We start from the raw sequence: 27,924 nt of genomic DNA, 5'->3' as shown, positions 1-27,924 counted from the left end.
CATAGTTTAAAAAAAACCTTTCTCAAAAAGAACCGCATAGTTGTTGGCAGTATCACCCTGCCGTGTAGAACAATGCTTCCGCTTCATCCGTAAATTCCATCCCTCAGAATAATGGGTGCAAGTGAACTGTGAAGAGAAGAAAAAAAGGAGAAATCAAAATGAGTACATACTCTCAGTGTGTGCACAGAAGACATCGCAACACAACCTGCTAGACACTGGGGGCAAGCCAGCCCTCACACAACCTCCCCAAAGTTGAATTCTACGTTTAATCCATTTGGTCTGAGGCTATTGAGCCTATGGATCCAACCTAGTTCCCTACGCTTAAGTATCCTAGACCTATCCCCGCCACGTCTGGGCTGCGGCACATGGTCGATGATCCAAACTTTCAGATCACCTTCCCTGTGCCCAGCCTCAGAAAAATGCTTAGAGACCGGTAGATCAAGGCGTTTCTTCCGGATACTCAAGCGATGGTTGTTCAGGCGGGTCTTGAGATCTGTCGTCGTCTCACCCACATAGAGTAGATTGCACGGACAGGAAAGTACATAAATAACGTAGCTGGAGTTGCAAGTCAAATGAAACAGAATATTATGGGGTTCACCCGTGAGGGGATGAATGAATGTTTTTCCCTTCCGGATGTACCTGCAATTGACGCACCCCAGGCAGGGGAAACACCCCAAGCCTGGCTGCGTAAGTGCAGTCTGTCTGGATGGCCCCTTGGAGCCAATGTCGGCCTTGACCAACTGGTCACGGAGATTTCTTGAACGACGGTAAGAAAATAGCGGTGGACACTGAAACTCTGGTATCTCCTTGAAACAAGTCCCAAGGAGACCCCAGTGCTTCCTAATGACCTTATTGATAGATGAGCTAAGTTCATTATAGATAGATACAAAAGGAATCCTAGCTGTTTTCTGTACGGTCTTAAGCTGGGACAGCAGAGTATCTCTATCAAAACCACGTGCCCTGACCATGTGTTGTTCCAATAGTTGTTTCGGGTACCCCCTATCGCAAAACCTCTTTGCCATGGACTCCAGGGACACATTGGACTCCTGTATATAATTAAATTATATATATATAAATGTAGTATAATAAATTTAAATTTTTTATTATACTACATTGGATGTACAAATTGCAAACTGAAAACCAGAATAGCAGCGCATTTAGGATTCATAGAGAGAAAGTCCAGTATATCCGCCAAACACTTAACAGATCAACATGATGGCAATCTCCAAAGTTTAGACTTTTTTGGAATTGAAAGGGTGGATATACCCAGGACGAACAGAGAATTTGACAGGTCCAATATCTGTGCTCAGGTGTAATTGTAGTCAGGTATTACTATGTGTGACTATGTAGTATTATAGCGTGGGATGGTTCCCCATATTTTAAATGTACTTTTTATGAATGTATTATGAATAAGAATGGGAGAAACGCACTTGAGTGAAAATTTGCCCTAGATTTGGGGACTTTTTAATTAATTTAATAAAAATCTATTCAATTTGAATGTCATGTCTTGTGATCTTGTCATGGGGTGAGGCTATATTATGTCTGGGTGGTGCGTCTGCCGTAACTGTACATCATGAAACCTGTCATGGAGTGCTAAGGATTTAATGGAGGGTACTCTAGTGGCAATACTAATGGAGAGCACTCTGATGGTTCTATTGATAAAGCGCACACTTAGGCCTCATGCACACGACAGTAGTTATGGTCCGCATCCGAGCCGCAGTTTTTTCTCCGTTCCAAGGCCCCGGAAAAAATAAAGCATGTCCTATTCTTGTCCGTTTTGCGGATAAGAATAGGCATTTCTACAATGGGCCTCCCATTCCGTTCCGCAAATTGTGGAAGGCACACAGGCGGCTTCTGTTGCTATGAATGGAGGATATACTGATGGTAGTAGTGTTGATCACGAATATTCGAATTTCGAATTTTTATTGCAAATATAGGTACTTCGAAAATTCGGGAATATTTCAAATATAGTTATATATATTCGTAATTTCGAATATTCAAATTATTTATTTTATATTTTTTTCCGATTTTTTTTTTTTTTTATCAGTACACATGATCCCTCCCTGCTTCTAGCTTGTGGGCCAATAAGAATATACTTGACTTTAGGAGTAGTAGTGTTTGCGAATTTTGCCCTATATTAGTTTTTTTTGAATATTCGCTATATTGCTATATATTCTTGTTTTAGAATATTACGAATATTCGAAAAAACAAAGTTATAGCAAAATAGCGAATATTCGAAGAAAAAAATCTAATATAGAGCAATTTAGCTAATATAGTGCTATAATCTTCTTTGTCTAATAGTTGTAAGTTGAAAAATTTGCAATAAAAAATTTGAATACGAAAATTCAAATTATGAAAATTCGCATATTACACAATCATTACCTTGCCGATTTTTCTAGTAAAAAAAATCGTAGAACATAACGAATATTTGAATTTGCGAATATTCGATGAATATTCTACGAAATATTCGCGAAATATCGCAAATTCGAATATGACCCCTGCCGCTCATCACTAGATGGTAGTATTAATAGAGGATACAGTGTTGAAACTATTAAAGGAGGGTACTCTGATCTACTATTCCAGTAGGGAACTCTGGTGGCATTATTAACCCCTTAAGGACCGAGGACGTACCGGTACGCCCTATTTCCCGAGTCCTTAAGGACCGAGGACGTACCGGTACGTCCTGACTTAAAATCTGAATTCCGGCGCCGCGGGGGTTAATCGAAACGGGATTTCGGCAGAAATCATTCAGCCGGCATCCCATAACAACGCAGGGGGGGGTCATTGGACCCCCCCGTATCGGCGATCGTAGAAAACCGCAGGTCAATTCAGACCTGCGGTTTTCTGCGTTTCCGGTCCATTCGGGTGTCCTGTGACCCGATGAACCGGAAAAAGACTGCGATCGGTGGCGTAATTTTACACCACCAATCGCAGTCCGAGGATTTGCAGAGGCGGAGCTGGCCCTGGTGCTGAACGCCGCTGTCCAGGGTGCTGATTGGTGCAGGGGAGAGAGGCGCGAGATTCAAACTTCCTGCGCTCCTCTCTCCCCTCCTCTTCCTGTCCAGCACCCTGACCGTGCAGCATCGTCCAGCACCAGCTCCTGTGTCCCCCTAAATCGGCATCCATCACCCTCCTGCACCCATCGCCACCCAGGTAGGTTAGGGTCAGTGAGGGAGAGGCACCTTTAGGCAGGGAAAGAAGGGAAAAGTTAGAAAAAAAAAAAAAAAAAAAAAAGCACATTTATTCCAAACTTTTTTTTTTCAACTTTCAGACCCCAGACCCCCCCTGCCACTTGCCCCCCCGCATCCCCCCCACCACCAGCCCCCCCACCACCACCAGCCCCCCCCCCTACCCACCAACCCCCTCCCCCCACCACCAGACCCTTCCCCCACCACCACTTTTTTTTTTTTTTTCTGCGTGCGCTGACTGGCCGGCACTTTTTAGCGTCTGTCCACTGTTAGCGCATCGCCCGCCCCACCACCCCACCGACCGCTGATCAGCGTTGAACCGCTGATCAGCAAGTTTGAACTTTTTTTTTTTTTTTTTTTCCTAACACTTGCCCATTTTTTTTGCCTGGACTTTTTAGTACGTGAACACCCGTGCCCCCACACACACGCACATAGAATAAAGGTTTACACGCACGCACATACACACGCACACACACACACCCATGGCCCGCCGGGTGTTCTCGGCCGAGGAGGCATATGCCCAGATTGCCTCCGACTCTGAGAGCCCCAGTGAGGATGAGGATGACCCCACGTTCCTTTTGTCATCCGCATCCTCCTCATCATCATCGGATGACGATGAGCCACCAAGGCAGCGGAGACGCCGCCAGGCGGAGCCAGGGGCCACACATGCTAGGGATCCTGTGGCCCACCCTAGTACGAGCCGCCCTGGGGTTCGTACTGGTTTCCCGGCCCACCAAATAAGTTCACCGGAGCCCCCTGCCGATGAACTTAGCTGGTGTCCCCCAGTGGACTTTGAGCCTGAGATTCCGGATTTCGCTGGCAATCCTGGAATCCAGATTCCCACAGTGGGGTTTACTGAAATAGACTTTTTTAGTTTTTTTTTCAGTAACCCACTGGTGAATTTGATGGTGGAGCAGACGAATCTGTACGCCCAACAGTTCGTCGCTCAAAACCCAGGCTCAGTTTTGGCTAGACCCGGTGGCTGGACTCCGGTCAGTGCAGCCGAGATGAGGACATTTTGGGGCCTCGTGCTGCATATGGGTCTAGTCCAAAAACCCAGTGTCAGGCAATACTGGAGTGGGGACGTCCTGTACCAGACCCCACTGTACAGTATGGTCATGACACGTCACCGGTTTGAGGCCATCCGGAAATGTCTGCATTATTCCGATAATGCAGCATGTCCACCCCGAGGTGATCCTGCCTATGACCGGCTGTACAAGATACGGCCGGTCATCGATCACTTTGGGGCCACATTTCAGCAGGCCTACGTACCTGGAAGGGAGGTCGCGGTTGATGAGTCTCTCGTTGCGTTCAAGGGGAGACTCAGTTTCCGCCAATACATTCCCACAAAGCGGGCGAGGTATGGCGTGAAGCTATACAAAATTTGTGAGAGTACCTCAGGGTACACTTACAAATTTCGTGTGTACGAGGGGCGAGATTCCCGGATTCAACCACCAGAATGTCCCCCCACTCTGGGTGTTACCGGGAAACTCGTGTGGGACCTTATGTACCCACTGCTGGATAAGGGTTACCACTTGTACGTGGACAACTTTTATACCAGCATTCCCTTGTTCAGGTCCCTTGCCGCCAGATCCACGTTCGCTTGTGGGACCGTGCGGAAAAATCAACGCGGCCTCCCTGCCTACCCCCTCCAGGTACCTATCCCCAGGGGTGAGACCCGTGCACTTACCAGTGGAAACCTGTTGCTGGTCAGGTATAAGGACAAGAGGGATGTCCTTATGCTGTCCACAATCCACGGTAACAGCACCACCCCAGTCCCTGTGCGAGGTACCGCGGCAACGGTCCTCAAGCCCGATTGTATCGTCGACTACAATCGGTATATGGGAGGAGTTGATCTCTCTGATCAAGTCCTCACGCCATATAACGCCATGCGCAAAACCCGGGCATGGTACAAAAAAGTTGCGGTCTACATGGTGCAGGTTGCCATGTACAACTCTTTTGTACTATCCCGAAGCGCTGGCAGCACAGGGACATTCCTCCAATTCTATGAGGCAGTCCTCAAAGACCTGATCTTTTCGGACCGGGAAAGAGCAGGCCGGAGTACCTCGGGAACTGGAGGCGCCCGGATCGTCCCTGGCCAACACTTTCCAGGTGTGGTCCCCCATACTGGAAAGAAGGGACGAACCCAAAAAAAGTGCAGAGTGTGTCACAAGAGGGGGATACAGAAGGACACCACAACTCAATGTGACACGTGCCCCGATCATCCGGGCCTCTGCATTATCGATTGCTTCAGGGAGTATCACACTTCCATGGAGTACTAAATTTTTATAATCCCCAACAGTTCACTAGAGAACATAAAACACTATGGCTCTCAGACTTTGGAGACACGAAAACAATTTTTCTTTCCCCAAAAAATATTAGTTTTAGTGCAGGCATCCTCAAACTGCGGCCCTCCAGATGTTGTAAAACTATAACTCCCAGCATGCCCAGACAACCTACAGCCATCATCAGGGCATGGTGGGAATTGTAGTTTTACAACATCTGGAGGGCCGCAGTTTTAGGATGCCTGCTTAGTGTCTCCAAAGTCTGAGAGCCATACATATTGGGCATCGTCGCGTGCGTAAAAGTCGTCGCTATAAAAATAACTTTTTACCAAACGCCTCGGATGAACGGTGTTAAAAATATAAAATAAAAACGGTGCCAAAACACCTATTTTTGGGCAAAATTTAAATTTAAATCCATTTTGCCGGTAATAAAGCAAGGGTTAACAGCCAAACAAAACTAAACATTTATTGCCCCAATTCTGTAGTTTGCAGAAACACCCCATATGTGGTCGTAAATGGCTATATAGCCGCACGGCAGGGCATAGAACGAAGGGAACTCCATACGGTTTCTGGAAGGCAGATTTTGATGGACAGTTTTTTTTTTTTACACCATGTCCCATTAGAAGCCCCCCCTGATGTAGCCTAGACTAGAAACTCCAAAAAAGTGACCCCATCTAAGAAACTACACCCCTCAAGGTATTCAAAAATTACTTTACAAACTATGTTAACCCTTTAGGTGTTCCACAAAACTAAATAGCGAATGTAGAAACAATTTTAGAATTAAATTTTTTTGTTACATTGCCTCAAAAAAGAGTAATATAGAGCAACCAAAAATCTAATTTACCCCAAAAATTTTCCCAAAACAACAACCACCTTATCCCGTAGTTTCCTAGATGGGGTCACTTTTATGGAGTTTCTACTCTAGGGGTGCATCAGGGGGCTTGAAAGGGTACATGGTGTAAATAAACCAGTCCAGCAAAATCTGCCTTCCAAAAACCGTATGGCGTTCCCCTTCTTCTATGTCCTGCCGTTTAGCCAAACAGTAGTTTACGACCACATTTGGGGTGTTTTTGCAAACTACAGAATCAGGGCAACCCATTTTGAGTTTTGTTTGGCAGTTAACCCTTGTTTTACTCCTGGAAAAAACTGATTATATTGGAAAATTTTCCAAAAAATAGAAATTTCTAAATTGTTTCTCCATCTGCCATTAACTCTTGTGGAACAGCTAAAGGGTTAACAAAGTTTGTAAACCCAGTTTTGAATACCTTGAGGGGTGTACTTTCTTAGATGGAGTCACTTTTTTGAAATTTCTATTCTAGGGGTGCAACAGGGGGCTTCAAATGGGACATGGTATAAACAAAACCAGTCCTGCAAAATCTGCCTTCCAAAACTCATATGGTGTTCCCCTCCTTCTATGTGCTACCGTTCGGCCAAACAGTAGTTTACGACCACATATGGGGTGTTTTTGCAAACTACAGAATCAGGGCAACCCATTTTGAGTGTTGTTTGGCAGTTAACCCTTGTTTTACTCCTGGAAAAAATTGATTATATTGGAAAATTTTCCAAAAAATTGAAATTTCTAAATTGTTTCTCCATCTGCCATTAACTCTTGTGGAACACCTAAAGGGTTAACAAAGTTTGTAAACCCAGTTTTGAATACCTTGAGGGGTGTACTTTCTTAGATGGAGTCACTTTTTTGAAATTTCTATTCTAGGGGTGCAACAGGGGGCTTCAAATGGGACATGGTATAAACAAAACCAGTCCTGCAAAATCTGCCTTCCAAAACCCATATGGTGTTCCCCTCCTTCTATGTGCTACCGTTCGGCCAAACAGTAGTTTACGACCACATATGGGGTGTTTCTGCAAACTACAGAATCAGGGCAACCCATTTTGAGTGTTGTTTGGCAGTTAACCCTTGTTTTACTCCTGGAAAAAATTGATTATATTGGAAAATTTTCCAAAAAATAGAAATTTCAAAATTGTTTCTCCATCTGCCATCAACTCTTGTGGAAGACCTAAAGGGTTAATAAAGTTTGAAAAAACAGTTTTGAATACCTTGAGGGGTGTAGTTTCTAGAATGGGGTCATTTTTGGGAGGTTTCTACTATCTAAGCCTCACAATATGACTGCAAACCTGAACTAGTCCATAAAAAGTGGGATTTTGAAGATTTCTCAAAAATTTCAAAATTTGCTTCTAAACTTCTAAGCCTTGTAACATCCCCAAAAAATAAAATATCATTCCCAAAATGCTACAAACATGAAGTAGACATATGGGGAATGTAAAGTCATCACAATTTTTGGGGGTATTACTATGTATTACAGAAGTAGAGAAACTGAAACTTTGAAATTTGCTAATTTTTCAAAATTTTTGGTAAAAAATGTATTTTTTTATGCAAAAAAATTAACTTTTTTGACCCAATTTTAGCAGTGTCATGAAGTACAATATGTGACGAAAAAACAATCTCAGAACGGCCTGGGTAAGTCGAAGCGTTTTAAAGTTATGAGCACTTAAAGTGACACTGGTCAGGTTTGCAAAAAATGGCCTGGTCCTGAAGGTGAAAATGAGCCTGGTCCTTAAGGGGTTAAAGGGAGGTACACTGGGGGAACTTTTAATACACTGGTGGCGATAGTAAATGAGAGTACTCTGGTGGCACTATTTCTACTGTGTGTATTACTATGACAATATTAAGGGAGGATACGCTGGTTGCTATTAGTAGAGGACCCAATGATAGCACTATTAATGGAGGAAGCAGGGGTGGCATTATTAATAGAGGTCAAACTGGTTGAACTATTAATGGTGGCACCATTACAAGATACTCATATCACTATTTATAAGAGTACTCTAGTAGCAGTATCACAGCTACACCCCCTGTCTCCTTAAGAAAAAAGCTGTAAAGCTGTAAAATTTTCCTTAATTGCTAGTAGATTGTGACAAGAAAGGTGAAACTACAGGATATATCAAACTGAACAGTGCATAGGATACAGATAATCTGTTATACACAGTATAACATGAGGCAATAATGCGAGCTGACAATGTGCTCTCCGATACAGCAAACATAAATCACAGGATTATGACACATAGATAGTGCCCTTACCGACTATGCTCGAAATAGGCTGTTGGTACTGAACTAAGGTAGAAAACAAGTCGTAGAATGGGGCTTCTCACACTGAAGTAAGATGGCTGCTACTCATCTGTGAACAGGAACAAGACCAATATGCCCCAGGAACTTTCCCACAATGCATAGAAAACTATGAAGGACCTGTGAAGGACCCATACCTCCATGAATTATACAGACAGCCAAACTGGAACTCTGTAATTCTTTGTATCTCCTGTGGAGGTTCTGCAAGGAACTTGGAAGCATGATGCCATGTTATCCCACACATTGCAATTTAGGAGGTTATCCGGGACCCTTCTAACAAAAAGTGATTAGCCAACAATGAAGATCTTATGAACAATTAACATTAATGGCCTCTTTAGGCTATTTTCACATTAGCGGCAGCTTTCACATGTCATAGTTTTATTCTGGCTGCCTCTCGGCATGTTTGTCGTGCTGCGACCGGACCTCCAGTCCGCCCCCAGTATAGTTAATGGGGCCTCAGTGGACATCTGGCGGCACACGTGCAATAGTGGCACCACAGATTCTGCAGGCTGTTCACTCGTCGGAACAGCTTGCTGGAGAAGGCTGCTGCTAATGTGAAAGTAGCCTCACATGGCCAGATGAAGCAGACGATTGTCGGGAAGGAAGCGTTCCTTTGTGACAGTCGCCTGCTCATCAGTGAAGGAGACTGCAGCTATTACATGCAGCAATTTCCTCCACAGTATGGGGAGGAGTGATTGCTAATATCATTGCTCTTTCCAATCTATGATTTATATGTCCTCACAAACAATCCTATTATCCGATCATGAGCATTTTGCTCGTTCATCAGGTAATTGGCAGCGCCTTTACACCAGTTGCTAATGAGCATTCGTAGATACACTGGATAGCGATAATCTGCCCGAACATCCGGCAGTGTAAAGGGTCTTTAAGTTACTAAAACAATCAGTTCTGGTTGATTGTTGCCTTTGGTCTTGTTTTAAATTTTTGGGTTGTCACTTATTTACCCAGTTGGAAACATTTCAAAACGTCCATATTTCTACCAGAAACATTAATTTACATGCATATTTGGATAGCCACTAGAGATGAGCAAATTTTTAAAAAAATTCTCCCATGCCACTCTTCTCATCACTACTTGCCCGCCTAGTGGAGGAAGTGGCAGATGTCTCCTCTACATCTAGTAGCTCATCCTCACTGTATAGTGGAGCTGAGCCTACAGCATACAATACTTCTCTGGCTGAGGGAACAGAAAAGGAAAGAGGTAGGTTGAGAACAGGCGAGGGCACAGGGCCTGCTCCTGGGCCATGCCACCTAACGGTTGTGTTGTGTCTGATGAACTCACCGACTCTTGGCTGGGGGGTGTCTAATGTCACTTGCAACGAAGTAGAAGATCGAGTCAACCATTCAAGAACCGCTGAGTTGCTGGTCAAGACACGACCGCTAGCTGACACTGGGAGCTCAGGCCTCTCGAAGTAACCCCTTGTGCCACGGCCCCTTACTCTGCTGCGACCTCTGCCTGCGTCAGAAACATTTAGGCCTCTGCCACTCCCCTGTGCAGGGCCTGGCACTTCTCTGTCTGACATACTGTTAGATCAAATAAATAAATAAAAAGGAAATTATTTTTTCCCCCTTACTAATACACAACAAAAAGGGCTTTTGAACATATAACTGCACCGCTAAATGGCAAATAGGCCCTTATTTTTTCCCACTTATACACGCCACAGAAGGCTTTAGAACATATAACTGAACCACTGAACGGCATATATATTATTATTTTGGCACTAATACACGGCAAAAAAGGGTTTGGAACATATAACTGTACCGCTGAACAGCAAATATAAAGTATTTTACTTTTGCCACTAATGCATGACAAAAAGGGCTATAGAACATATAACTGCACCGCTGAAAAGCAAAATATATTTTTCTTTTGTCATTGATACACGACAAAATGGGGTGTAATTTTCTCACTTCACCACACAACGGCTAATAAGCCCTTTTTTTCCCACTAATACAAGCCAAAAAATGCTTTAGGACATATAACTGCACCGCACAAGGGCAAATAAGACATAGAAATATTTCCTTGTAATAACCCCTGTTAATGGCTGTATCAAACAGCACTTGCACCCCAATAACAAGAAGGGTTTGCTGGAATTACAGAGCTGTATAATGGAAATTTGGATCCCCAGTCAGTGCAGCAAGGTGTAAGAGGATTGTTCCTATTACCCAGGCTGTAACCTCCCCTACTGAACCCTGTTCTACATAAATACTGTGGAATGATTCCTCCCTATCCTTTCCCTACACCATAAATAATATTTCCCTGCACTTCTAAATCGTTTTTTTAGCACAATTAAGTCTTTCCTAGCACTGTCCCTAGCACCTGCTGACTTCTCTCCCTGCACTAAGTACACTGGAAAATGGCAAAATCCAAGACGGCTGAGACTATTTAAAGGGCTATGACATCACAGGGCTGGCTGGCTGCTGATTAGGAGCATGCATGGCATTATGGGTGATCCCGCCTTCCTAGAGTTCCTTGCTCCATATACTCACACTTGCTGCAGCCATTTTAGCCAGTGGAAATGTGAATTCGGTGCAAATCTAATTTTTCCTGAAATTCGGATCGAACTCCACTTCGCCAACTTCAATTCGTTCATCTCTAATAGCCACACACCTTTCACGGCCCAGTAATGGGCGACTACAGTTCCCTCAGAAACCTGGAGAACACAGGAGACTACATTTCTAAGATCGGTAGAGATCCCATTGGTCAGACCCCCACTGATCCTAGTGATATGTCATGATTTTACAACATAGGAATGGCCACAAAATGATAATTTATGGATAGTTTCCTTTGGTTTAATGTTACACACCCAAGAGGATAGACACCTACTGTACCTCTCCATTATGAGACACAAATATAGCTAACATTATATGTAACTGTTCCTTAATTGCCATTTAAGGATTTCATGTGAGGACTTCAGGCGTAAACTACTGGGATTAATTACCACATATGTTGGAAAGGCTACATTGCAGAAAAATAAGAGCAGTGGGTTATATGTGATCAGTGGCTGCAGCTACAGAAGAGACAGTGGGGATCCAGATAAATCCAAATATCCTTATTTCCACAGTATAATAGAATATTATCAAGGAATGAGAGTAGAGAAGACCTGTGTAAGTAGAGGACATGGCTTACACCTTCTTGTAAGGTCCTATATATCATACTCATCATTGGTGTAGCTAAATACCGGTAATTGATTAGTCCAATAAATATGGATGATGGTAATTTTATTATTTGGGGAGGAAAAATGTTCTTTTTCTCAAATGATATGAAAAAATTATTTAGATATGTTTATTGATGCTAACCTTAAAGTAAGTATCCGCTCTTGAACACCATTTGTGTAAAATCCTAATTTTGCTCCAGTTACTCAACGCTATCCATTGCACATTGAATTCTGGAAAACACTTGGGTTAATTTGCTCACTATACCTCTAGATGAATGCATTTAGGCTGCAGATTCTAAAATGGGGTCATTTATCAAGGTTTTTAATGTAACAGTATCTCAAAGGTTCTGTAAGGGCAACCATTTTAAGAGATTCCATGTTCCAAAAAAGCCCTGCCATGTGCACAATCAGCAGATTATAGCAGATTATAACATCTGACTATGGGGTTTATGTCTCTGGTTACGCAAGCTGGACACAACATATTAAGCACTGAAATGGCAAAGTTGTGTGAAATATGTAGTTTTCACTCTGAGTCTTTCACTGAGAATTACATTCTTAAATCCTAAATTATAAAACCCCAAATAACTGCCTAGAGGGACGTAGTTTACAAAATGGGGCTACTTTTGTCGGGTTTCCAAAGTAGCAACATCTGCTCTACAAAAGCCAAATGGCCAGCCTTCCCTTCTGAGAACTTCCATGAGCCTACCTGGCAGTTTAGGATTACTGTACTTGGGAAAAATTATTTAACAAATTGTGGGTGATTCTTCTCCTAACTACATACTGTAATAGGTTTATATTTTCATGGCCTAGTGCTAAAAAAAATCCATTAAAAAACATCACAACACACTTAGATTACCAAAATTCCTTGAGGGGTATTGTAACGCTTGAAGATAGGGACAGACATGGACAGTGAGCCCTGACAGCCTTCCCTATCTCCTTGCCGTACGAGCTCTAGGTAGCAAGACCGCAACTGGTCGATGGTCCCTATGCTACTAAGGTACAGAGACAGACAGAGACCAAAAGACAAAACACAAAGGGATAGTCGTACAAAAGTGGTTTAGAACCAGGAGGACAGCACAGTACAACAACGAGAGACAGAGATAGTAGTCAAAAGACAAGCCAATATCAGAACCAGACAGAATATACAGTACAAACCATGTAAGACAAAGAGTCATCAACATACAAGCTGAGGTCAGAGACACAAATAATCCAAATGAATCCAAGAAACAGGAACCTAGCTAGTAAGCCTATACAGGACTATCACTGGCACTGGTATCTGGCCAGGAAGGGGTTTAAATAGCGACCGAGTCACAGGATCACAACAGTGCATTGGATCCTGTTGCTAAGGATGCTGTCACATTACCAGGGAGCGTGGCTTCACTCCTGGTGTGGTCGGGCCAAAGCTGGAGATATCACTGCTGGAGCCCGGACAGGTACGTTTGTAAAATATATTGTTTTAAAAATGGCATCTGTGGGATGCTTCTTTTCTTTCGGTACCTAAAGGCCTCTACAAACCCAAAATGGTGCCATAAAAATGTCAAAATAAAAAGGAGGTTATAAAATCCACAAGGTGCTCCCTTCAGCAAATAGCATTTATTATGTAGAGAAAGTTAATACAAGGCACTTACCAATGTATTGTGATCGTCCATATTCCTTCTTTTGCTGGCTGGATACATGTTTTCATCACATTATACACTGCTTGTTTCCATGGTTATGAACATCCTGCAATCCAGCAGCAGTGGTCGTGCTTGCACACTATGGGAAACAAGCTCAGGACTCTCTAATGGCCAGGACTGTGGGAGTGTGTATAGTCCAACACTTTTTCTTACAGTGTGAAAGCACGACCACTGCTGCAGGATTGCATGGCTGTTGTAACCATGGAAACAAGCAGTGTAAAATGTAATATAAACATTCATCTAGCCAGCAAAGGAGGCAATATGGGCAATCACAATACATTAGTAAGTGCCTTATATTATCTTTTTCTACATGATAAATGCAATTATCTTAAGTGACACAACCCCTTCAATTTTGGAGGACAGCATTTCAGTCCAGTAGCACACTAGGGCCATAGAAAATCGAACCAGGGTTATAATATTACGTTTTGTTTCTCTGTTAACAATAATTGTATTACAGAAAAAAAATTTAAACTATAATCCCTGTAAACCTAAAGGTTTATGAAAATTTAAAATACTATTTTGGGCATTCTGAGGGTTGTAGTTTTTGAGATTTTTGGTGGATTTCTAACATATAGACAATTAAACCACCATTGAAAATATTTTATGAAAATTTGGAAAGCAGAAAAAAGTAGATTTTGAAATTTGCTAATTTTCAAAATGCTGTGCTTTTAGATGTTTTAGATGCTGTTTATTAATCAAAACCATGCATATTGACCAGAAAAAAAGAGAAATAGGTGTATATTACAGTATTTATACTGATGCCATTTCTTTTTCAGATACTTGCAAAGAAACCAGACATCAATAACATTTTTCATCATTAAGGGGATATCTGATGACCCTCACTTGCAGCTTCTAATCTTCCTTCTGGTTCTCCTGAGTTATCTCATCACCATATGTGGTAACCTGACCATTCTCATTGCTTGTAAGGAACCTCATCTCCATACTCCCATGTACCTCTTCCTTGGCAACTTGTCTATAGTAGATATCTGTTGTTCTACAGTTTCCTTGCATAAAATCCTTACAAATTACATCTCTGGGGATAAAAGGGTTTCTTTTTTTGCTTGTATGACCCAGATGTACATGTTTGGATCATTAGGAGGTCTTGAGTTGTCAATATTGACAGCCATGAGTTATGACCGCTATGTGGCCATCTGTAAACCTTTACAATACCACCACGTTATGAATACTGGAACATGTGGAACATTGGCTGCAGCCTGTTTGATTTTGGCTTTTTTACAAAATCTTCCTCCCGTTGGGATGGTATATAGTTTCTCTTGTTATTCCTCTATTGAGATCAACCACTTCTTCTGTGACATAATCCCTGTGATAAGGATTTCTTGTGAAGACACCACTGTAGTTGAAATGCTCTTCTTCATAGAAGGACTATTTCCCATAATCCTGACGCCATTTCTCCTAACATTTGTGTCATATATATTTATAATACATGCCATTCTAAAGATACGTTCCAGTTCTGGAAGACTGAAAGCCTTCTACACATGTTCCTCACACCTCACGGTGGTCATATTACTATACACAACACTATTCAGCCAATATCTGACCCCAAACCTTAGTAGCACCTTGGAATCCAAGAAACTTTTTGCTCTATTTAACACGGCCGCTGTCCCACTGCTCAACCCAATCATCTACAGCCTCAAGAATGAAGATGTGAAAAGAGCTTTGAACAAGAGCAAAGGTCCAATTAAATGAATATGAATATTATGGTGGTCTACAACTTCAAATGCAAACATAATTCAGTGCTATTAAAGGTGTTGACTGACTTAGAAAACTAAACTGGCAAACTGTAAAGAAAAAGACATGAACCACACAGCCACATGCCATGCGCTGATCGCCGCTATGAAAAATGTATAAATATGAACACAATGTACTTTATATATATGTCGATCAAATATATAGAGTTTCTCCCTATTTTATGAGAGCTTCTTTCAAGAGGGTCCCTTCACTGATTTGGCGTAGCACCACAAGATGACAACAACACCTGCTCTGTGTAGGGACTGACTTGAAAGACGACACCGTGACAAGGCTTGGTTCCTACTGCCTCATGGCTACAACCACCAATATAAGAGTACTTTGAGGATTTACATACGACGCTGCAACAGCCGAAAGCATTGTCTTACAAGTAATTTGAGGATTGCGACCTGGGGACTTTCTACAGCGGATTCCAGATCCTGACTAGGAGTGTGCCAGTCTGCAATGCTGGAGTCCATTTATGGTCTGTCTTTTATCTGTGATCTACTTCAGGGAGTTTTTTACATTTGGTCTGGGTGCCAAAGTTGGGACCTGATTGTTTCCCTTTATAATAAAAGGACCTGGATCAAAAACTAGTTAGTTGTTAAGAGTAGTAACACTTTCCTATGCTGTAGGAACCCTATGATAGTCGAGTCCTTGCAGCCGAGAAAGAAGGAGGGGAAAGAGAATACATACAGTGTAGTTGTTGCTGTGTTTATTAGTGTTGAGTGAATCTAAGTTGACAAAGTGGAATTTGGAAAAATTTGATTAGTCACAAAGCGGAATTTGCAGGGAGAGATGTTACAGGTGCTAGGGACGGTGATTAGGAAAGCCTTTATTTACAAAATATTACTATTGAGCAGTTCAGGGACATGTTAGAGATAGTGTAGGGATATGGATAGTGGATCTAAAACAGAGATGACACGTGAATGGAATATTTGCATGCCTTACAGCTGCTACACAGACAGGATCCATTGTGCATCTCATTTTTCCTTCCTTCTGACAGATCAGAAGAAGGGTCAAATAAATGATGATGTCAGCCAGGCCAAAAGGCAAAATAGTGCCCCAGTCATGAAGTAGGAAGGGTGGGAATAACATGAGAAGTCCACACAGTGGCCCTATGACATAGTTGTGAGGTGGAAGCAGCATGAGGAGACCACAGAGTGGCTCAATGACAGAGTCTGGAGGTGGTGGCAGCATCATAACACCACAGAGTGGCAAGGTGACATAGTGTGGAGGTGGCAGCTGCATGAGGAGACCACAGAGTGGCAAGGTGACATAGTGTGGAGGTGGCAGCAGCATCAGAAGACCACAGAGTGGCAAGGTGACATAGTGTGGAGGTGACAGCAGCATGAGGAGACCACAGAGTGGCAAGGTGACATAGTGTGGAGGTGGCAACAGCATGAGGAGACCACAGAGTGGCAAGGTGACATAGTGTGGAGGTGGCAGTAGCATCAGGAGACCACAAAGTGACCCAGTGACAGAGTGGGGAGGTGGGTGATAATACTAGTACCAGCTGAAGATGGTGGTGAAAGAAGAAGCACTTGGCATCAGATGTGTGGCATCATTCATTCATGAACCGCTGGGTTGCTGGTCAAGACACGACTGCTGGCTGAAACTGGGAGCTCAGGCCTCTTGAAGTGACCCCTGCTGCCACGACCCATTGCTCTGCTGCAACCTCTGCCTGCGCCAGAAACTTTTAGGCCTCTGCCACTCCCCTGTGCAGGGCCTGTCACTTCTCTGTCTGACATACTGTTAGATCAAATAAATAAATAAAAAGGAAATTAAAACACCCCAAAAAAGTCTGTAATTTTCTCACTTTACCACACAACGGCTAATAAGCCCTTTTTTCCCACTAATACACACAAAAAGGGCTTTAGAACATATAACTGAACTGCAGAATGGCAAATAGGCCCTTATTTTCTTCCACTTATACATACCACAAAAGGCTTTAGAAAATATAACTGCACTGCTGAACGAAAAATATATTTTTCTTTTGACCACTAATACACGGCAAAAAGGGCTTTAAAATATATAACTGCACTGCTGAACGGCAAATATATTTTTATTTTGCCACTAATACACGACAAAAAGTGCTGTCATTTTCTCACTTTACCACACAATGGCTAATAATACCTTTTTTTCTACTAATACAAGCCCAAAAATGATTTAGAACATATAACTGCCGCACAAGGGCAAATAAGACATACAAGGAGTGCAGAATTATTAGGCAAGTTGTATTTTTGAGGATTAATTTTATTATTGAACAACAACCATGTTCTCAATGAACCCAAAAAACTCATTAATATCAAAGCTGAATATTTTTGGAAGTAGTTTTTAGTTTGTTTTTAGTTTTAGCTATTTTAGGGGGATATCTGTGTGTGCAGGTGACTATTACTGTGCATAATTATTAGGCAACTTAAAAAAAAAACAAATATATACCCATTTCAATTATTTATTTTTACCAGTGAAACCAAAACAACATCTCAACATTCACAAATATACATTTCTGACATTCAAAAACAAAGCAAAAACAAATCAGTGACCAATATAGCCACCTTTCTTTGCAAGGACACTCAAAAGCCTGCCATCCATGGATTCTGTCAGTGTTTTAATCTGTTCACCATCAACATTGCGTGCAGCAGCAACCACAGCCTCCCAGACACTGTTCAGAGAGGTGTACTGTTTTCCCTCCTTGTAAATCTCACATTTGATGATGGACCACAGGTTCTCAATGGGGTTCAGATCAGGTGAACAAGGAGGCCATGTCATTAGATTTTCTTCTTTTATACCCTTTCTTGCCAGCCACGCTGTGGAGTACTTGGACGCGTGTGATGGAGCATTGTCCTGCATGAAAATCATGTTTTTCTTGAAGGATGCAGACTTCTTCCTGTACCACTGCTTGAAGAAGGTGTCTTCCAGAAACTGGCAGTAGGACTGGGAGTTGAGCTTGACTCCATCCTCAACCCGAAAAGGCCCCACAAGCTCATCTTTGATGATACCAGCCCAAACCAGTACTCCACCTCCACCTTGCTGGCGTCTGAGTCGGACTGGAGCTCTCTGCCCTTTACCAATCCAGCCACGGGCCCATCCATCTGGCCCATCAAGACTCACTCTCATTTCATCAGTCCATAAAACCTTAGAAAAATCAGTCTTGAGATATTTCTTGGCCCAGTCTTGACGTTTCAGCTTGTGTGTCTTGTTCAGTGGTGGTCGTCTTTCAGCCTTTCTTACCTTGGCCATGTCTCTGAGTATTGCACACCTTGTGCTTTTGGGCACTCCAGTGATGTTGCAGCTCTGAAATATGGCCAAACTAGTGGCAAGTGGCATCTTGGCAGCTGCACGCTTGACTTTTCTCAGTTCATGGGCAGTTATTTTGCGCCTTGGTTTTTCCACACGCTTCTTGCGGCCCTGTTGACTATTTTGAATGAAACGCTTGATTGTTCGATGATCACGCTTCAGAAGCTTTGCAATTTTAAGAGTGCTGCATCCCTCTGCAAGATATCTCACTATTTTTGACTTTTCTGAGCCTGTCAAGTCCTTCTTTTGACCCATTTTGCCAAAGGAAAGGAAGTTGCCTAATAATTATGCACACCTGATATAGGGTGTTGATGTCATTAGACCACACCCCTTCTCATTACAGAGATGCACATCACCTAATATGCTTAATTGGTAGTAGGCTTTCGAGCCTATACAGCTTGGAGTAAGACAACATGCATAAAGAGTATGATGTGGTCAAAATACTCATTTGCCTAATAATTCTGCACTCCCTGTAGAAATATTTCCTTTTAATAAACCCTGTTAATGGCTGTATCAAACAGCACTTGCACCCCAATAACGAGAATGGTTTGGTGGAATTACAGAGCTATATAATGGCAATTTGGGTTCCTAGTTAGTATAGCGAGGGTGTAATAGGATTGTTCCTATTACCGAGGTTGTAACCTCCCCTCCTAAACCCTTGAATAATCTTTCCCTGAACTTGTAAATCATTTTTTTAGCACAATGAAGTCTTTCCTAGCACTGTCCCTAGCGCCTGCTGACGTCTCTCCCTGTACTAAGTAAACTATAAAATGGCAGAATCCAAGGTGGCTGAGGCTATTTATAGGGCTGTGACATCACAGGGCTGGCTGCTGATTGGTGGCATGCATGGCATTATGGGTGATCTCGCCTTCCCAGAGTTCCTTGCTTCATGCCCTCACACGTGCAGCAGCTATTTTAGGAAAAAATGCGATTCGTTACCACGAAGCGTGAGGAAATTTGAATTCTCCTGACATTCGGATCGAATTCCACTTCGTCAACTTCTGATTCGCTCATCTCTAATCATCATCATCAGGAGAAGAGGGTGGCAGCTTGCGTGTGAGGCAGCGGCTGAGCCAACAGGGTGCTAGAGTGGTCATGTGTCAGAAGGGTGGCAGCAGTGTGAGGTTTGTTGCCTGGTGGAAACCATATGCTACTCAGCATCCTTCCTGTCCGAAAAGAACTATCGGTGCACGGGTTTACAGAGGCAGTGGCAGCAGGTAGTCAGCACGCAGTGGTGGGGGTAAAATGCCATACTCGCCAGTTTGGGAATTTTTCATCAAGTCACCGGAGGACATCAGCGTGGCCGTGTGTAGAATCTGTGTGCAGAAGGTGAAGCGTGGCCAGGGTCCCAATGTTGGTACTAGGCCCTGCGTCAACAAATGCAGCATCACCATAAAGTGGCCTTGGAAAACTGTGGCACTAATGTTGTAAAGCCTGAGGCAGCACTGCTGCATATTCCAGTGGCACACACCACTTCTCCAGCAGTCAAGGCTCCACCACTAGTGATGAGCGAGCATGCTCGGCCGAATACCTGTTCGGCTCGAGCATCGCTATGCTTGGCACATGACGGTACTCGGCTGAGTACCACATGTGTTTGAGCGCCATGCTCGAGTCTCCTCCCCGCATATTTGGCGCCTGCTAAGCAGCCAATAAACGTGCAGGTAAGTATTGCCATCACTGTAATGCCAGTAGCCATGTTTTCTACTGGCATTAAAGTGATTGGCTGGCCGGAACGCATCTTCGGGTGCTATATAGCTCATTGCGAGTCAGGGAGAGCTGCTGTTAGGAAGGGACAGAGAGTGTAGGGAGAATTTGATGGCAAATCACTCATTTTAAAGACGTTTCAAAGACCCAAAAGTCCTTTTAAGGACTATTGTGTGTGTTGGCAGCAATTTGAAAGTGCAAAGTTGCAAAGTTTGAAAGTTTTTTTATAATTTGCATATATTTTCGCAGAATCTGACCACATCCGTTAATCTCAGTGCTCTGCATTTGAACATTGTCTGTGATTTTCAGGGCCATATATTGGGAAAAAGTGAAAAAATAAATAAATACTATTTTTACAGAATCTGACCACATTTTTGCTGTCTGCGGTGTAATGCGTTAATTGTGTGATCTGCATTTCAAAGTATTTGCTGGTTGTCAGGGCCTTATCCAGGGCAAAAATAAAGGTTGTCAGGGCCATATCCAGGCCAAAAATGTAAATACAGACAGCTGACCTTCTAAAACATTATTTGTGATAGGAGCTAATCGAGGAATAGAGTAGGCATGCCTATGTACTGCCCTGAACCAACTGGCTGGAGTGTGCCCGGTGCCAGTGACGAGGTAAGGCCTAGATAAGTGGGCCACCCAGGAGGAGTGAATGAAAAAGGGGATGGGAGGGAGGGGCAAAGAACGGGCGCCCTCCTGCTTGTACCAGGGGGTTTAAATAGGGTAGGTCGCTCCACCCACAATTACAGGCTGCACGCAGCCTTAACTATTTGTGGTAGGAGCTAATCGAGGAACAGAGTAGGCATGCCTATGTACTGCCCTGAACCAACTGGCTGGAGTGTGCCCGGTGCCAGTGACGAGGTAAGGCCTAGATAAGTGGGCAAAGAGAACCGGCCCGGAGTAGGGTGCAATGTATTCTTGGAGCATCATGGAACCCATAAAGCCCAAAGAACGAAAGGCTCTGACAATCTCAACTCGCGGATTGGGAATGTACCTAGGGTAGCAGGACGACCGCTAACGACCCACCTTGCGGATGACGTGTGCCGGTACCTGATGACTGGATGCTGCGGAAGCGGACCCTACGTGAGAGGAGTGCCCGGATACCGTGCTAGGGTTGAACCCCACCCCTGCCGCCAGGGTGCGGATATGGAGACAAACTGGGCCGAAGAAGGTGGGCCTACCGTTAATCGGGAGCAACGGGTCGTCTAACGCGGGAGACTGGAGTGAGGCCAGAAGCTCTTGGAGTGCCTTGACGGGACACCAACAGTTGGCCGTAGGGAAGAACTCTACCTCGGTGGGAGGACCAGCCTGATTGGACTTGGTGGCTGGGATGGACAGTATGAAGTGGACCGTATGCCAGGCGAGATGTCGCCTGAGCAGGGTCGCTCGGTTGACCGTGCCGCAGGTGAACTCCCTGGGTCTAAGAACCAGTAGAACCCTAGGTACATGGCTGCTTTGGTAATGATGCTTGCTGAGTGCCCAAAAGGGAGACAGTCTAGGGCTACGGACAATCTGCGGAAAAGCTCGCCTGACACTGGTTGCCTACGCACCTGGACCGCTGCGCTAACCCTGAGGGTGGGTTTGATGGCCTGATACGAAAAATGGATTTGGCAGAGGGGTCGCTGAGCATCCGATGGTGTTGAATGACAGGTGGCGGTGCGTGTGGCAATGGGCTATAAAAGCCATGAAACGTGACCTCGTCCACCTCCCCCCGAGGATGGGTGTTTTCTTTTGTTTTTTTTTTGGAGACTGAGGAGCCGGGAAGTGAAAGACCTGCCCTGGGCATGATCGTAAATGCACAGTTGAGGAACCCTATCAGGGACTGGAGCTCCCACTTGGACAGGACCCTGGAAGAAGCCGCGGATGAACGGCAGCCTGGATCTTAGCCAGCTTGGCGGCCGCCACGGGGGCCTCAAGCCTGGCGAAAAGCTGGAGCAACTAGCCCAGCCTGAGGGGACGCCCTGAGGTCCCTTGACGATCAGGAATCAGGGTGCAGACTGCCCAGGTGAGATTGAGCAAAACCATGACGTAGCACTGAACAGGAGAATGCCGCTTGAGTGGGAGCAGAGTACAATACCTGAAGTAACAACAATTGTCGAGATAATGGATGACCATGTCCAAACCCCCGTGATGAACCCGGATCCAATGCAATCAGGGATTCAAACATGCAGAACCCGAACCGGGTAAACAGGAACCACTGGATACTGCCGGAAAACCCTGAGCGTTTCAGGCAAATATATCGGAGCCTGAGTGATTCAGGCAAATGTGTACCACCAGTGGGAAAAGACCTGAGCGATTCAGGCAAATGCGAACCACCTGCGGGAAAAAGACCTGAGCGATTCAGGCAACTGCGTACAACCTGTGGGACAAAAGACCTGAGCGATTCAGGCAAATGCGAACAACCTGTGGGAAAAAGAGCTGAGTGATTCAGGCAAATGCGAACAACCTGTGGGAAAAAGAGCTGAGTGATTCAGGCAAATGCGAACACCTGCGGGAAAAAGACCTGAGCGAATCAGGCAAATGCGAACAACCTGTGGGAAAAAAGACCTGAGCGATTCAGGGAATACGTAACCTGAGTGAATCAAGAAAATACACACAACCTGGAAATACCGCCAACCTGAAAGAGACAGGAAAATACAAAACCTGAGTGATTCAGGGAAATACGTAACCTGGGTGAATCAGGAAAAAACATACCGCCTGGAAATACCGGCAACCTGAAAGACAGGAAATACAAACCTGAGCGATTCAGAGAAATACCTGAACCTGTGCGATTCAGGAAAATACCTGACCTGAGCGATTCAGGGAAATACGTAAAACCTGAGTGACTCGGGCACATACATAAACCTGAGCGATCCAGAAAACATGAACCCGGGCGATTCTGGAAACATAAACCCGATTGATTCAGGTGAATACATGAACCTGAGCAATTCAGGGAAATGCATGAACCCGAGCGATTCAGGGAAATGCATGAACCCGAGCGATCCAGGAAACACGTAAAACCTGCGCGACTCCGGGGAATTAGACCTGGGTGAATGGGTAAATATACGTGAATTTTGGGCTAATCCGGGAAATACATGAAACCTGAGAATCAGAAGGAAACAGGAATGAACATGGTATAGAAAGGATCGCAACCTAACCGAATCAACGGCCAGCGCTGCCAACTCTCCGGCGATACTGAAGACCTAGGAATGGAGGCTCATGATGAACGAAGGAAGGCTCTGAGCTGCGGAGAAGCGTCACGCCGCCACTCGGCTGGAACTTACGTGAAACCCGGCACCGTGGAGTGACCGGGAATGAAGGAGCCCTGCGACACAATTGAGGATGGATCGAAATTCCGGTGGCCTGAGGCCCTGCTCACATGAAAATAAGCTTGCGTTGGCACGAGACCCGGAGAGAGGTGCGATCTGGTGGCACTGGAAAGAGGCGACTGAGAACCAGGATGCAGCCTGGGCGCCATGGCCAACTGCTGGGTGACCCTGGACAGCCAGAATAAGAGCCCGAAGTTGCGCCGCATGCAACAAACCTGCGGAAAACAGGAATCCGGACACAAATCGGGTAACCAGGAACCAGCCGGACGCTGCTGAACAAACCCCCGAGCGTTACAGGCTGATGCATGGAACCCGCGTAATTCGGGCGATACACTGAATCCTGAGCGGTTCAGGCAACATGGAATCCTAAGCAAAGCAGGCAATTACATACACCTTCATAAGGAGGACGGACACCTGGGTGGGTCGGGCAGTACCTTGAACCTGGTTGGACCTGGCCACTAACTACCCACTGGGAGACCAGGGAAAAACAGAAGCCTGGGCGAATCAGGCCAACCTGACTTGAGTGAATCAGGGGAATACATAACCAGACTGTTCAGGAAAATATGCAACCTGGGAAACAACCGACCTGGAAGAGGTAGGAAAAACAAAACTCGAATCAGGGAGAACATGGCACCTGAGTGATTCAGGGAATACACAAGACCCGAGCGATTCAGGGAACACACAAGATCTGAGCGATTCAGGGAACACACAAGACCTGAGCGATTCAGGGAACACACAAGACCTGAGCGATTCAGGGAACATTACCCCTAATTGACTAAGGGGAGGCATAACACCAGAGCAATTCAGGGGACCTGACCCCTGAGTCACTTAGGGAAGACATGACACATGCAATTTTTGGGAACATGACACCTGTGAATTGAAGAAAACATAACCCTGAGCGATTCAGGGAAGACATGACACATGCGATTTTGGGAACATGACACCTGCGATTTGGAGAAAAACACGACGCTTGAGCGAATCAGGGAAGACAAAACCTGAATGATTCAGGGAAGACATGACACCTGCGATTCTGGGAACATGACACCTGAGATTTGGGGAAAAACATGACACCTGCGATTCCGGGAACATGACACATGCGATTTGAGGAAAAACATGACACCTGAGCGATTCAGGGAAACAAAACCTGAGTGATTCTGGGAAGACATGACCTGCGATTCCGGGAACATGACACCTGTGACTCGGGGAAAAAACATGACACCTGAAGACATTACACCTGAGTGGTTTAGGGGAGACATAACACATGAGCGATCCGAGGAGCCATACTACCTGAGCGATTCAGGGAAGACATTACACCTGAGCGATTCAGGGAAGACATTACACCTGAGCGATTCAGGGAAGACATTACACCTGAGCGATTCAGGGAAGACATTACACCTGAGCGATTCAGGGAAGACATTACACCTGAGCGATTCAGGGAAGACATTACACCTGAGCGATTCAGGGAGGACATTACACCTGAGCGATTCAGGGAAGACATTACACCTGAGCGATTCAGGGAAGACATTACACCTAAGCGATTCATGGAAGACATTACACCTGAGCGATTCAGGGAAGACATTACACCTGAGCGATTCAGGGAGGACATTACACCTGAGCGATTCAGGGAAGACATTACACCTGAGCGATTCAGGGAAGACATTACACCTGAGCGATTCAGGGAAGACATTACACCTGAGCGACTTTAGGGAAGACATTACACCTAAGCGATTCAGGGAACATATGACACCCGGTGGTTACAGGGGCGACATAACATCAAAGCGGATCGGGGAACAAGTGACACCTGAGCGGTATCAGGAATGACATAACACCTGAGCGATTCAGGGAAGACGGGACCCTTGGGCAATTTAAGGGCAGCCGTAACCCTGAGAGGTTCAGGGAACACCTGGCCCCTGAATTCAAGGAATACCACAGCCCCCCGCCACCCAGGGGGTGAAGATTTATAAACGTAATAGCGTGATTGGCATAGGAGCCCAGGGTGACCGGGGCCTGCACCCAGCAGTCTGGGGGTTAAGGGCAGCAGGCCAAACAGCCAGGCAGCCAGCGACTCGCCCACACGGAGAAGCGGCGCCCACTGCAGACAGGGCGGCTGTGCTGCTAGTCCTGCCGCCCGGGATCCCCGCACTGGGTAACATAAGCAGGAAGAAGGCATGACTGCCACAGTGCCAACCTTCCCTGGCAGCCACAACAACCCAAAAACTGGTCAACAGATGACTTAACCACAGTGCCGCATCTAAACTTCCTAACCTTAGTTGGCTTGCAGGCGTCTGCAAGGTCTTGCAGTATAGAGCCTACAACAAACAGCCCCATCATTCACCTGCGGCGCCGTCCCCGCCTGCCCCCCTTTTTCGCCGGGCCGCGCCGCACCAACTTGCTGCGCATGCGCCGGAGGTGCCCGGTACCTGGAGGGGGGAGGCGACTGGGCGATGCATGCTCCGGCAGCCGGCGTGAGGCCGGGGGCCTGACGTGGAGCTACCGGCCGGGCTGTGAATCGGTGGAACACGAGGTGCCGGTGGCAGGCGTGTCAGCCCGGGTCGCAGAGCGGTGATACTCTGCTAGGCTGCAGGGAGAGAAGCGGGGGTGCGTCCGCACTGCCAACAGGGCTCGGCTACCCAGCCGAGACCAACTTACCGGAGGCGCCGCGGTCTGGATTCCACGAGGACGCGAAACCGGAAGTGACGTCACGGAAGGTATCGAAACCGGAAGTGACGTCACGGACGGGCGGAACTGCAAAGAACGGGCGCCCTCCTGCTTGTACCAGGGGGTTTAAATAGGGTAGGTCGCTCCACCCACAATTACAGGCTGCACGCAGCCTTAACTATATGTGAGGGCCTGCAGGTGAGCTGACCTTCTAAAGCCTTATATATGAGGGCCTGCAGGTGAGCTGACCCTACCAATCATATGTGAGCGCCTGCAGGTGAGCTGACCCTACCAATCATATGTGAGGGCCTGAAGGTGAGCTGACCCTACAAATCATTATGAGCGAGGGCTGCCTAAAACGCATGTTGATATGATGGATGATGAGAAGAAGGGCGAGAAAAGGAAGATTGAACCATATAACCTTTTTTGTGGTGGCAGAGGTGCATGTAAATACAGTGTATTCAGTACATTAAAAACACCACATTTAAATTGCCTTTATGTTCAGCCACTTTCATCTGGTGGAGTAGAGAAGTCAGGGGAAATCCAGGCCTTGCTCATTTTTATAAGAGTCGACCTGTCAGCATTTTAAGTTGACAGACGGATGCGCTTATCAGTTATTATGCCCCCAGCAGCAACAAATACCCTTTCTGACAAAATGCTGGCGGGAGGGCAGGCCAGCACCTCTGAGGCGTAGAGTGCCAGTTTGTGTCATGTGTCCAGCTTGGACACACAATAGTTGTAAGGCACAGAGGGATCACTGAGGACACTGGCATGGTCTGCTATGAGCTCCTTCACCATCTTCAAAAAACTTTCCACACTTTTGACACTAGGCCGTGCATCAGGTTGAGGGTGCTGGCGGGGTGTCATAAAATTGTCCAAGGCCTTGGAGAGTGTTGTCCTGCCTCTGTTGGAACTGCTGTGTTTTTCCCATAATCTACCCTGCTTGGTTGGCCAAGGAACTACGTACTCAGCCGCCAGAGTTGTCAGGTTCAAATTTTTGCGCAATTACATTTTGTTCTATTATTATTATTGTTTTTGTTTGTATTATTGTTATTTATTGTATTGTTTTTCTGGTTTATGGTTGAAAAAATTATTATTATTATGGTTTAAAAATATGTTATGGTTATTTGGAAGTTAATTAACAGGCCATCCCATTGGTTTACCTTTACTCTCGTGTTTTATGTTTTTATTTATATTAATGTATAAGTTTGGAATGTTTGTTGTGCATGGGACATATAAGCTGTATGTGTAACGGGGTGCCGATGGCGCACTCGGTCTCCCATCAGCTGCAGACCTGCTGCTTAGCTTCGGGAGCGAGGATCTGTGTTTGACCTCGTTCCCAGGGTGGCTTTGCTAGCTGGAAGGCTCCCTGCTCCTAGATCTGCCTTGAGCGCCGAGCTGATCACTCGGTGCTTGACTGGTCGGTCTGTCGGTCATGTGACGCTCCCCACTATAAATACAGGCAGCCTGCTGGCCACAGGTTGCCTGTTAATTTAGGTTCCTGGCGTTTGTTGGATACCTGTATACTTACCTGATCCTGTTCCCTGACGATCCTTTGCCTGCTCCTCCTGTACTGCGCATCCCTCCTAGTATTTTGACCTCGGCTTCCACCTGACTAGTCTTTGCGGACTCCTTTGGTACTTCTCGACTCTCCTGGTATTTATGCCCCCGGCTTCTCCTGACCATTCTTTGCTTATCCCTCTGTACTGTGTTGTCCTCTTGGTTTTGACCCGGTCCGTTCACTATC

General features: G+C 45.3%; 1 protein-coding gene across 1 annotated transcript; it reads left to right on the top strand.

Moving 5' to 3' along the window:
• Positions 1 to 723: 723 nt before the first annotated feature.
• Positions 724 to 15,165, top strand: LOC122919712 (olfactory receptor 6C1-like). The gene is made up of 2 exons (XM_044268895.1): positions 724 to 767; positions 14,235 to 15,165. Exons 1-2 carry the CDS (start codon positions 724 to 726, stop codon positions 15,163 to 15,165), a joined length of 975 nt encoding a protein of 324 aa, XP_044124830.1.
• The last annotated feature ends 12,759 nt before the right edge of the window (positions 15,166 to 27,924 follow it).

The sequence above is a fragment of the Bufo gargarizans genome, chromosome 9, assembly GCF_014858855.1.
Source record: "Bufo gargarizans isolate SCDJY-AF-19 chromosome 9, ASM1485885v1, whole genome shotgun sequence".
In the NCBI taxonomy this organism is placed as follows: domain Eukaryota; kingdom Metazoa; phylum Chordata; class Amphibia; order Anura; family Bufonidae; genus Bufo; species Bufo gargarizans.
This window is presented reverse-complemented; position numbering and strand designations above follow the sequence as displayed.

Coding starts and splice junctions, on each gene's coding strand:
- LOC122919712 (XM_044268895.1), top strand. CDS start 724: ATGTCGGCCTTGACCAACTGGTCACGGAGATTTCTTGAACGACG. Junction 768..14,234: donor CGGAGATTTCTTGAACGACG/GTAAGAAAATAG, acceptor TTTCTTTTTCAG/ATACTTGCAAAGAAACCAGA.